The sequence below is a fragment of the Microtus oregoni genome, unplaced genomic scaffold, assembly GCF_018167655.1.
Source record: "Microtus oregoni isolate MIOR12 unplaced genomic scaffold, Mior012 000011F_ref0000422, whole genome shotgun sequence".
Taxonomy (NCBI): domain Eukaryota; kingdom Metazoa; phylum Chordata; class Mammalia; order Rodentia; family Cricetidae; genus Microtus; species Microtus oregoni.
The window spans coordinates 8,502,526-8,514,277 of NW_024543070.1; the positions used below are offsets into that span (position 1 = coordinate 8,502,526).

The 11,752-nt window shown below is 46.2% G+C and overlaps 2 protein-coding genes across 2 annotated transcripts; both read left to right on the plus strand.

Annotated features, from left to right (window-relative positions):
• The first annotated feature begins 429 nt into the window (after positions 1-429).
• LOC121453538 (ferritin light chain 1-like) lies at positions 430-1,255 on the plus strand. The gene has a single exon (XM_041660404.1). It carries the CDS (start codon positions 570-572, stop codon positions 1,098-1,100), a length of 531 nt encoding a protein of 176 aa, XP_041516338.1. The 5' UTR covers positions 430-569; the 3' UTR covers positions 1,101-1,255.
• Positions 1,256-9,888: 8,633 nt separating this feature from the next.
• On the plus strand, positions 9,889-10,464 carry LOC121453109 (vesicle-associated membrane protein-associated protein A-like). Its single transcript, XM_041659605.1, has one exon. It carries the CDS (start codon positions 9,889-9,891, stop codon positions 10,462-10,464), a length of 576 nt encoding a protein of 191 aa, XP_041515539.1.
• Positions 10,465-11,752: the final 1,288 nt, after the last annotated feature.

Genomic DNA, 11,752 nt, shown 5'->3' on the forward strand with positions numbered 1-11,752 from the left:
TTTGCCCATCCAGAACACATGCTCATCCTTGTAGACAATACTCTGGGTGCCAGGATGCTGGGGTTCCCTGCTTATGTGCCCCGATCAAACCACCACCGTTTCCTTTGGGGCCCTCGGGTAGGCTGTGGATGTCTGTTTTGGGGAGAAGCACGGTGAGTAGAAAGAACTTGTGGGAGATTCTCGGCAGTGTTCATGAGGCTCCTTGTAGATTGAAACAGGGTTAAGGCTGGGCCAAGATGAGAACATGTCAACAGCTCAGTGTTCTCCTTTATCAAATATCATTTCTAATAAGTGCTTTTCAATATTCTATAACTATTTAGCTTTGCCGCTACAGTCCCAGTCCCCGTGGGCTGTGTAAAAACTTAAAAAGAAGCAGCCTTCGGAGATCCCGTGAATCTGTGTCTTGCTTCAACAGTGTTTGGATGGAACAGACCCGGGGCCTCCCTTTGTTAGCTTCCACCGCTCCTCATCTGCAGCCGCAGCCTCCGGGACCATCACCTCTCCGCCTTCAGCTCCCAGGACCAGCTAGCACCGTCTCTTTGCTGGTAGCCCCAGACTGCGTCTCAACCATGACCTCCCAGATTCGTCAGAATTATTCCACCGAAGTGGAGGCTGCCGTGAACCGCCTGGTCAACCTGCACCTGCGGGCCTCCTACACCTACCTCTCGCTGGGCTACTATTTTGACCGGGATGACGTGGCTCTGGAGTGTGTAGGCCACTTTTTCCGCGAATTGGCCGAGAAGAAGCGCGAAGGCGCCGAGCGTCTCCTCAAGTTGCAGAACGATCGCGGAGGCCATGCACTCTTTCAGGATGTGCAGAAGCCATCTCAAGATGAGTGGGGTAAAACCCAGGAAGCCATGAAAGCTACCCTGGCCTTGGAGAAGAACTTGAACCAGGCCCTCTTGGATCTTCATTCCCTGGGTTCTGCCCGCACAGATCCTCATCTCTGTGACTTCCTTGAAAACCACTTCCTGGATAAGGAGGTGAAGGTCATCAAGAAGATGGGCAATCACCTGACCAACCTCCGCAGGTTGACTACTGGGCCCCAGGCATCTCTGGGCGAGTACCTCTTTGAGCGGCTCACTCTCAAGCATGACTAGGAGGCCTCTCCTTCCGAGGGGCTCCCACCTCTGCTCTGCACCAGCCCGCCTCAGGACCTTCACCCTATCCTCTCAAGAAGCCACTAGGCAGCTTTGTAACGCCCTGGAGCCCCTCTCAAGTTTTGGACCAAGTAAAAATAAAGCCTTTTGAAGCAGGAAAAAAAAAAAACTTAAAAAGAAAAACACCTGCACGTTTAGCTCTGCTTTATGATAGGAATTTGAAGCACTCTTAAGAGATGTTAGTAGTGGTGCAGGATTTCTGGGGAAAACAGATCACAGGGATTAAGATAAGGAGTGACAGACAGGAAAAGTTCAGGTCAAGCAAAGAAGGAAAAGCTTGGGCCACGGAGCCCTATCTTAGTCTGGATAATGATGTAACATCATTATCAACATCTTGGCAATGCAGATTGGGTTCGGGTCTTCAGAACCTGGTGTTTGGAGCCTCTCGTCCCTGTAGGGAATGGTGGGGACACTGATGTTAAAGGAATGTGCCTTTCAAGGGATGGACCATGGCTTGTCCCAGGTTTTGTTGGTGGCCTAGTAGTGACCTTTGCAGCAAGAGAAGCGGAAGAGAGCTACGGTGTCAGCGCGTTGGAAACAGGAAGCTGTCAACAGTCCCTGACCTTGACTCACAGTTTACCCGTGGGCTCCGAATTAGCTTGTTTATTCTTCATAACTTAATGAGCTACTACTCCATTTTGCAGGTGAGAAAAAACTGAAGTGCAAGGTGGTTTATTAACGACTCCCCGAGATGATGTCTCACACTTCCGTGTGAGAGCAGGAATCCTGTTTGTCTCGACTGCAGCCCTCCTGGCTTCCTGTATTGTGTCGGGAGCCGCTCTCACACGGTGGGAAACAAAGGCTCTGAGGCCGACCTGTGCCGGTTCACAGCATAGATGGGCAGTGCCACTTAACTGGCTTCTGGAGTAAGCCAGGAGTAGCAGAGACGGCGCTTATCTACTGAGCATTTACTCTTTGTGACTTGACCGTTTTCATGATTTCTTTAGATGGCCTTCTATTGCTGCACAAATGAAAACTGAGAGTAAATCCTCTGCAGAGCTCACACAGGGGCGGAGCCACGGAGCTCACACAGTTAGGGGCGGAGCCACGGAGCTCACATAGGGATGGAGCCAAAGATTTGGTTTGATGCAGATAGAAAAGAGGATCCTTGATTATATCTTTGCTTGTGGTTATAGATTGTTGTTACTATTATTATTATTATTGCTAGTTTGTTTGTTGTTTGAGATGGTTCTCTCTCTGTAGCTCTGGCTGGCCTGGAACTTCTCTGTAGACCAGGTCAGCCTCAACTCACTGTGACTCACTTGCTTCGCACTCCCAAGTGCTGGAATTAAGGACATGTCCCACAGTGCCCAAACTGGTGACATTCTGAAACAGCACTCTGAAGGCCCTTGTCTTAGGGATGCTCATGACCAGAAAACCAGAATCGTCTCCTTCCTGTGTCGGTCCTTTCTGCTGGTCCTACGTGCCCCACAGACCGCTGCAGCATAGCTAGCTCAGTTAGTATGCCATCATATCATTAACACTTGGTGAATGTTCACTCCTGCCAGACATTATGGAGCTTGTTTGTGCATTATCTAAGTCAATCCTCACTATAGCCTGCAAGATAAGTGCTTTTTCTTTTATCATTTCTGTTTTACATTACTGCTCAATGGAGTTAATCTTTCGAAGGACTCACAATGGTAAGTCACCAAGCAACATCTGAAGTCCCAGACACTTAACTTTGGTGTTTTGTTTTTTTTTTTAATCATTAATTCTTGCAATCCAACAGATGATTTGTTATGGTTGTTTTGCTGATATGGAGCTTGCAGTTTAAAGAGATTAAGTTCTGTCCTGCAATTGGTCAATGGAGGGCACAGACTGGGGCCTTCCTGCTTGCAGGCCTGTGGGTCTAGGCTCTTCCCTACTCATGTGCCTACTCGCCCTCAGACTTTAGCTCTTCCTCCCCTACCCCTTCTCTGTGCTGTCCCTCCCCCAAGGCTTTGTTCTCTTCTCGGTGACCCCTGATACTCATCTCTACTCGCAAGGTTCAGAACTCTGCCACTGTATCACCTAGAAATAGGGAATTGTGCTGGACAGTTTGATGTCAACATGACACAAGCTAGAGTCATCAGAGAGGAGGGAGCCTCAATTGAGAAAGTACTTCTGTAAGATCGGGTTGTACCCCAGCCTGTAGGGCATTTTCTTAATTAGGGATTGATGGGAGAGGGGCTGGTCCATTGAGGGTGGAGTCACCCCTGGGCTGGTGGTCCTGGGATCTGTAAGAAAGCAGGCTGAGCAAGCCATGATGAACAAGCCAGTAAGCGCATCTCTCCGTGGCCTCTGCATCAGCTCTTGCCTCCAGGTTCCTGCCCTGACTTCTTTCAATGATGGACAATGATATGTGTAAGCCAGATAAACCCTTTCCTTCCCAAGTTGTCTGTTCATGGTGTTCTGTCCCCGCAATAGTAACCCTAACTAAGACAGGTATCCTGCCTTGGCCCTGCCGACTGTGGCGGGCACAAAGCAGGGAGACTCACACACACACAGCGCCTTTCCAGCTTGTTTCAGTCTACCGCGCCAGGGCGCTGACTGGAATACTTTCCTACGCAGAGCTCATGGGCTCAAACTCTGTTCCTATGAAAGTCAGATGGGGCAGGGTGGGGAAGCCTCTGCCACCTTTAAGCCAAGGCAGAATTGAATATTGACAACGTTTTGTCAGATCTTTAAATTTGATTTTATGTGTCTGAGTGCTTCCTTTGCCTGCATGAATGCCTGTGCACAACATGAATGCCTGATGCCTATGGAATTCAGAAGAGGTTGTCGGGTTCTCTGCAGTTGAAGTGGCATATAGCCGCAAGTCACCATATGTGTCCTGGGAGGTGAATTTAAGCCGTCTGGAACAGGGTTCTTAACTGCCGAGCCATCTCTCCAGACCCAGAATCCTGAAGATGTTAACACAAACACACTGTCTACAAATCAAAGCATTATGGGGGAAAGACAGACAGAAAGACATGTTGCTAACTTCAGTGTTAGGATTGGGTCTAGAGCAGCGGCTCTCAACCTCCCTAACGCTGCAGCCCTTTAGTACAGCTCCCCATGCTGTGATGACACCCGACCAGAAAATAATTTTGTTGCTACTTCACAATTGTAATTTTGCTACTGTTGTGTAATTACAATGTAAATATCTGTGTTTTCTGATGGTCTTAGGTGACCCCTGTGAAAGGGTCATTTGACTTCCTCAAAGGTCGAGAACCACTGATCTAGAATTTAAAATTCCGTGATGTTTGCTTGGTATGTTGCCCCCTCTCCTGTAGGCTGATCTCACTCAGAAACCTTGGCCCTTCCTCTTCCACCATGGTTCCCCTCTCCTTTCTGCACGCAGATCTGAGTTGCTGTCCTCTTTTCCAGGTTTCAGTCTAAACCCTGCACACTCCTTAGGAAGCAGGAAGCCTTTTGAATTCCTCCTGCTCAGATAAGGCCCCTTTCCCTAAAGCTAGCTGAGGCTCTTTCTCCTAAAGTTAGCTCACTGTTTAGGAGGTATGATGACTCCACTCCAAGAGGCGTTGATCTGAAAGGAGGTTCCACTCCTCCCCCAACACCTTTGGGCTTCTGGCCTCCTGACAGGACTGGTCTCTGTGGTCAAGGCTCTCGAGATGTCGGCACACCCATGATGGAGGTCAGCTATTGTTTTGTCTGACCTCCATCCTTCCTTCTTTCCCTGGAGACTTCACCTCAGATCTTCCTTTGAGTGGCTGGAGAAGTTGACTAAATCTGGCCAATCATGTATTTCATCTCTCAAGTCATGTGATTTGTTGAAAGAGAACTAATTCTGAGTATACCATAAGCAAGCCCCAACATGAATCACCACAGGACTGCTGGGGCTACAAAAGAAAGGAAGTCACCCAAATAGGAAAGAAAGAAAGTTTCTGCCATTTGCAGAAGACATGATTGTATTTCTAGAAAAATCTAAATACAACCACCAAAATACAGACCTTCACAAACTCAGTAATACTGGGAGATACATCACCAACACACAAGAGTCAGTGTGCTTTTATGAACTAAAACTGAACTCTCCCAAAAAAGGAACAACAAACATTTATGAACTAAAACTGAACTCTCCAAAAAAGGAACAAGCAAACAAACAAAAAGTGCTATTTTAGTACCATTGGAAAAAAGAAACAAAAAACAAAACAATAACAACAAAAACCTTAGGAGTGGATTCAACCAAGGAGGTAAACAATCTATAAATCCACACCAAAAAACTGTGAGAAAATGAAAGAAATGCAGGAGACAAATGGATAGTTCGGCCCATTCATGGATTGAGACAGTTAATATTAAAAATACCTACACAAAAAATCAATCTAAATAATCAATCTAGAATAATTAGTGCAATCTCTACAACAACTCAATATTTTCTAGGAATTTAGGAATTAATCCTAAAATTCATATAACCCCCCAAAGACCCTGAATATCTAAGAAAAACATGAGCAAAAAGAAGAAAGTAAGGTACCTTGCTGCCTAATTTAAAGTTCCACTCTGAAGCTATAACAATCATAGCAGCATTGTACAGCATAACATTACACATAAAGACCAATGGGGCAGAATAGAGAACTGGTTAATAAACTGTGAATTTACCATCAGTTTTAATAAAAGTGACAAAGGTGTCAGGGACACACAGTTAAGAAAGGATGGTCTCCAGGGGGCCGAGGGATGGCTTAGCAGTTAAGAACATGCACTGACCTTGCAGAGGACACGTATTCAGTTCCCAGCAGTCACACTGGGTGTTCCATGGTAGCCTGTGACTTTAACTCTCGAGTTATCAGACACCTCTGGCCTCCTCTGGAGACACTGCATCCATGTGCACATAACCCCACACAGACAAACACATAGAACTAAAGATAAAAGAGGAGAAAAGGTCTTACCGAGGAAGGAGAGCCCATGTATGAGAGCGGAAGTGGACATCCACCTCCTGTGCCAAAGTCAACTTGAGCAGATCAACCGTGTCTCTAAAATGTGAGGTGGAAATTGTGAACTTATTAAAAGACAGGGCTAAGTCTTCTTGGCACTGATTGGCCTGGACAGTGCTTTATTAGGATGGCTTAAAAGCAAGGGCAGAAAAAGTAGAAATAGACAAATGGGACTACATTTAACTTAAAATGTAAAGTCATTGCAAGCTAGGTGTGATAGTGTACACCTGTAAGGATCATGAGTTCAAGACTAGCCTTCATTACAAAGCAAGAATCCTTCTCAAGAAAAAAATTTTTAAAAAAAATCAAAAATCTTACATGTGTGATGTGGTGAGTTGATGAATTAGTCTGACTTAATAACTTAACAATACATACATATATCAAAACATTCCATGCCAAAATGCATGCATTTTCTATTTGTCAATTATACTATAATAAAGCTGTAGGGGGCAAAACGCTCTCCTTTTCTGGAGAGAGACTGTCTCTATGTTTTCTTTAATTTTCTTGGGGAGACAGGAACCAGTGTTCTGAAAACAGCTCCAATATAAGGGAAATTCAATGAATGTTTAGCAAGAGAGAAATGAATTAACCCAACACATCATTTTCTGTAGACAATACATTTCTATTTCTATTTGTTTTTTTTTTTTTGTTTTTGTTTTTTTTTTTTTTTTTTGCTTATAGTGGGAATTGGACCAAGTAGAAACCAAAGCCTTAACAGGCGAAGTTTTTCAGTCACTGGATTATTAAATGATTTCATGCCTATTAGGAAGAGAATTCTTGCTACCCATAACAATGGATGTTTCACCTCCTTACTCCTCCTTTGGTACTGGAGAGTGAAGAGGAATCCTGCCTGTGACCTCAGCAACCTAGGCTTTGCTTGGGATCCAACAGTTCGTGGTCCCTTCTGAGTGGACCGAGGGGATTCAGAACTTGTGACGATGCTGAAGGTTGTTATAAGGTCACACATCTTCAGATAATAGAAGTCTATGATGAATATCTAATTTTGTGGCTGTACCATGGCTTTTGAATGGACGTATGTACTCTAGACTAGAGGCACGGGGAACCCCAGTATTTGGGAGAGGTGAGAGACAGGCAAGGATGATCACATTAACAGAATTAAGCAACTGTCAACCAGAAGATGTAGCAACTTCAAAAAGTGGAAATGGTATTTCTGGTCATGTCTCTCCCCACCTTCCTTTTTGTTGTTTTGGGTTTTATTCTTGTTTTGAGACGGAATCTCTAGTAGCCTAGGCTGGCCTCTGACTAGATTTGTAGCTGAGGATGACCTTGAACTCCCTAATTCTCCTGCCTCCAGCACCAAGTGCTGGGCTTTCCGGGCCTGTGGTTCCATGCCTGGCTGCACCGCTGTCTGGGCTGTGTCCCCTTCTCTTTGCTCCAGACCGAGTCGTCAGTCTGTGTAGCACTCCCCCCTCTTGGCTGAACCCCATGCCTTGCTCCTGGTTTGGCAGGAACTGGCAGACAGTGTTGCCTGGAAGCCTCCTGCCTCGTGGTTTACTCTGGGAGAAGGAAGTTCTGTGGCTCTAGGTTAGCCTTGACCTAGTGACCCAGAATAGAGATCTGTACTTCCCATCTTTCCTTGGCACAAATCCCATGAGAGAAAGGGATGGACAAAGGTGGGGTGAGGCTGGTTGAGGGTGGGAGGTTGGGGGTGGGGGATGCTAGTACTGGTGTGTGGCACAGGCGGGGGAAGTTCAGGAGGGGCATGTTTTTCATTTGCCATAACTGAAGGCACACAGGACAAAAATGAGTCAATTGCCAGCTGACTCCGGCTCTGGTAAGGCTCCACGTCACCCTTTAGTGGCACCCAAACCCTGCCTTCTCTCCTCCAAGCTGCCACACACGCTTAACCGTTTCTAGTGACTTTCTTAAACCGCAGCTGGGATTTTGTGCGAAATAGTGGTGTCTCCAAGGGTTTGATAGACTCGGCTACACTGTTTACTTTGTGAATGGCGGAACCCAAGCAATGGTCCACGTGCTAATGAGAATAATTCCACCCTCCAGGCCCAGTCAGGCCACACAGACACGCCTTGGTTTTCACTTTAAGACCTTTCGCCTGAGCTCTGTGTGTGTGTGTGTGTGTGTGTGTGTGTGTGTGGTAGGGCACCGGCGTAAACACGTGTGAAGCCCTGGGTTTTGTTCCTAGCACAACACCTTGTAGCAGGATGGTGGGATGGAGCCCCTCTGTTCCTTTAATGAATATTTGCTCAGTGCCAGCAGCTGCTCAGATTGCATCTCTTAATCTGTAGACAAGAGGTGGCCTTATCTAGGAGGCATGTGACTAATAAGAATCTGGAGTGCGGGACGCGGTGACTCTTCTCACTGCGTATTCCTTCACTTAACCCACACAGCCCTGACAGCTGCATTTCCAGATGAAGGCATCAAGGGTGAAAGGGACCAGCTGAAAAATGCTGCGCAGGTAATACTCAGCCGAGGGGCAATTCTGTCTCCCGCTTCTTCCATCCCACCCCTAGGGGGCAGAGGGAAGGGAGGCAGGAGTTCTCCATTCATTGTCTCTCGGGTCTGACCACTGATACACCGATATTAGTGTAAATGCCACCTCTAGAGAGGGAAGTCTTTTAAGTGGAAGATGTATATAAACTTCCAAGAAAATTAATGATGCCCTTAATGAGAAACCTTCTCTTTGGACTGAATCCTTTCTGTTGCTGGGATAAACACCATGACCAGAAGCCACTAGGGGAGGAGGGGGCCTGTTTTAGCTTACACTTCCAGGTCTCCTGTCCATTACTGAGAAAAGTCCGGGCAGGAACTCCAGCAGGTGTCTTTAGAGGACTAAGCCCACCCTCCCCTGCAGCCCCATGCATCTTAGACAGCCCAGGCTCACAGGCCTAGGGATTGGTCTCCTCACATCAGCCGTCATTGGTGACAGTCTCTCACAGATGTGAACATAGGCTCTTCAGTTTACGCTCTTCCCAGGTGACTCTAAGTTATGTCAAGTTGGTGACAAACACCCTAGGAGACTACTGTGGAGGTGTCCCTGCAGTAAAATTTACTTATTGCCACTAAATCATACATCTAAAAATGTCAAGAATTGTTAATTTTTTAATGCAGTGTGCAGCATTTTTCAACATTTTTCTAATGTTCAGGATTTTTTTTTTTTTTTTTTTTTTTTTTTTGATTTTCGAGACAGGGTTTCTCCGTAGCTTTTCGTTCCTGTCCTGGAACTAGCTCTTGTAGACCAGGCTGGCCTCGAACTCCCAGAGATCCGCCTGCCTCTGCCTCCCGAGTGCTGGGATTAAAGGCGAGCACCCCCCCCCCCCCCCCCCCCCCGCTTTAGGAATATTTTTTTTTTTTTTTTTTTTTTTTTTTGGTTTTTCAAGACAGGGTTTCTCTGTGGTTTTGGAGCCTGTCCTGGAACTAGCTTTTGTAGACCAGGCTGCAGGCTGGTCTCGAACTCACACAGATCCGCCTGCCTCTGCCTGCCGAGTGCTGGGATTAAAGGCGTGCGCCATAGGAAAAAATTTTTAAAAGGACATTACACTGTGTGTAGAGTCGGAGAGAGTTAGTAGAATTCAGATGTGCTTCTCCATACCCCATGGTTAATACACATGGATCCTCCTTCCACTAAGAAATGTCGACACTGTTCTTTGACAGTTGAAGCTCAATAACCCATGTTTCTCTCTGAGGCATGATTTTACAAATCTCCTATTATCACCCCACCCCCACCCCCAGCCAGGTGTAAAATCCAGGGACGGGAGAATGCCCAGGATGGGAATGCGCGTGGTCACGGCGGTTGTGACGCGCAGACCTGGGATCGCGAACCGCCGCCGGCTCTGGTCCCCATGGCGTCCACCTCCCGTGCCACCGCAAAACCCTCGCAGATCCTGGTCCTCGACCCGCCTAAGGTCCTCAGGTTCAGAGGTCCCTTCACCACCGTCGTCGTCACGCATCTTAAACTGCACAACCCGTCATTGAGGAAAGTGTGCTTCAAGATGAAGAGCACCAACCCTCGCTGCTACTGCGTGCGTCCCAACAGCGGCGTCGTCGAGCCGGGCTCCACAGTGACTGTCACCACCATGCTGCAGCCCTTCCGCTACGACCCCAGCAGGGAGGTTAAGCACAAGTTCATGGTGCAGACAATGTTTGCTCCCCCGGACACTCCGGATCTGGAGACCGTGTGGAAGAAGGCGATCCCCGGTGAAATCATGAATTCGAAACTGAGGTGTGTGTTTGAAATGCCAAAAGAGTCTGGAAAAGGGGACGAAAGCTTGAGACTCAGAAAGCCAGTGCAGCCCAACAATCCCAGGGTCGCCTCCACCACATCCTTGAAGAAGAGTCGCACCACGCCTCTTCCTGTTGTTCTGCTTGTGATTGGAGCAATTTTCATTGGCTTCTTTCTGGGGAAATTTATCATGTAGAGTGAGGCACAACGGTATCCCCCCACCCCAGTTTAGATCAGAAACAACAACAATAACAACAACAACAACAACAAAACATCTTTTTACCCATCATCACATGGGAAGTATGATTCGTGGTGACCAACTTTGTGTGTGTGTGTATAGTGCCACAAAGGCTTCGCCTCTGATGATCTCTTGTGGTTGGAGGATGCAATAAAAAAAAACCACAACAAACAAAAAAAACTGTTGGGCTGCTGGACACATTGTATATTATCAGATCATCGCAAGTCAGTCACCCATTCCGTGCGCCGTGAAATGCATCAAGAATTGTTCTTTTGCTTTTAATAAGAGTTCAAGAATGGTTCAGTCTTGTAAAGGTTTATTTTGTGAGTTCCTTTGGTTCTTAACGTGCTGTGTGACCTCTTGATAGACGGTTTATTGGAATTTGCCAACCTGCTCTTTCTGGAAATACCGAGAGGTGTTCGGTGAGGGGAAATTATCACACGTGCTAATATGGCAAAAATACTCCTATCCTTTTTCACCTTTACAAATCTGCCCCATGGTATTTAACATTTTTTATTGTTTTTATTGAGCTATACATTTTCCCCATTCTCCTTGTTTCCTCCCTTCTTCCCTTCTACCCTCTCCCTGCCCCTCCCCATGCTCCCAGTTTACTCAGGAGATGTTCTCTTTTTCTTCTTCCTAAGTGGATCCATTTATGTTTCTCTTAGGGTCCTCTTTGTTGTCTAGGTTCTCTGGGGTTGTAGATTGTAGTGTGGTTATCCTTTGCTTTATGTCTAATATTCACTTATGAGTACATACTATATTTGTCTTTCTGGGTCTGGGCTATCTCACTCAGAATGGTTTTTTTTCTAGTTCTGTCCATTTGCTTGCGAATTTCAAGCTGTCATTTTTTTTCTGCTGTGTAGTACACCATTGTGTAAATGTATCACATTTTCCTTATCCATTCTTTGGTTGAGGGGCATATAGGTTGTTTCCAGGTTCCGGCTATTATGAATAATGCTGCTATGAACATAGTTGAGCACATGTCCTTGTGTTATGATTGGACATCCTTTGGGTATATGCCCAAAAATGGTATTGCTAGATATTGAGGTTGATTGATTCCTAATTTTCTGAGAAATCACCATGCTCATTTCCAAAGTGACTGTACTTCCATCAGCAATGGAGGAGTTCTCCCCTTACTCCACACCCTCTCCAGTAGCCTGTCATCAATGTTTTTGATCTTGGCCATTTTGACAGGTGTAAAATGGTATCTCAGAGTTGTTTTGATTTGAATTTCTCTAATTGC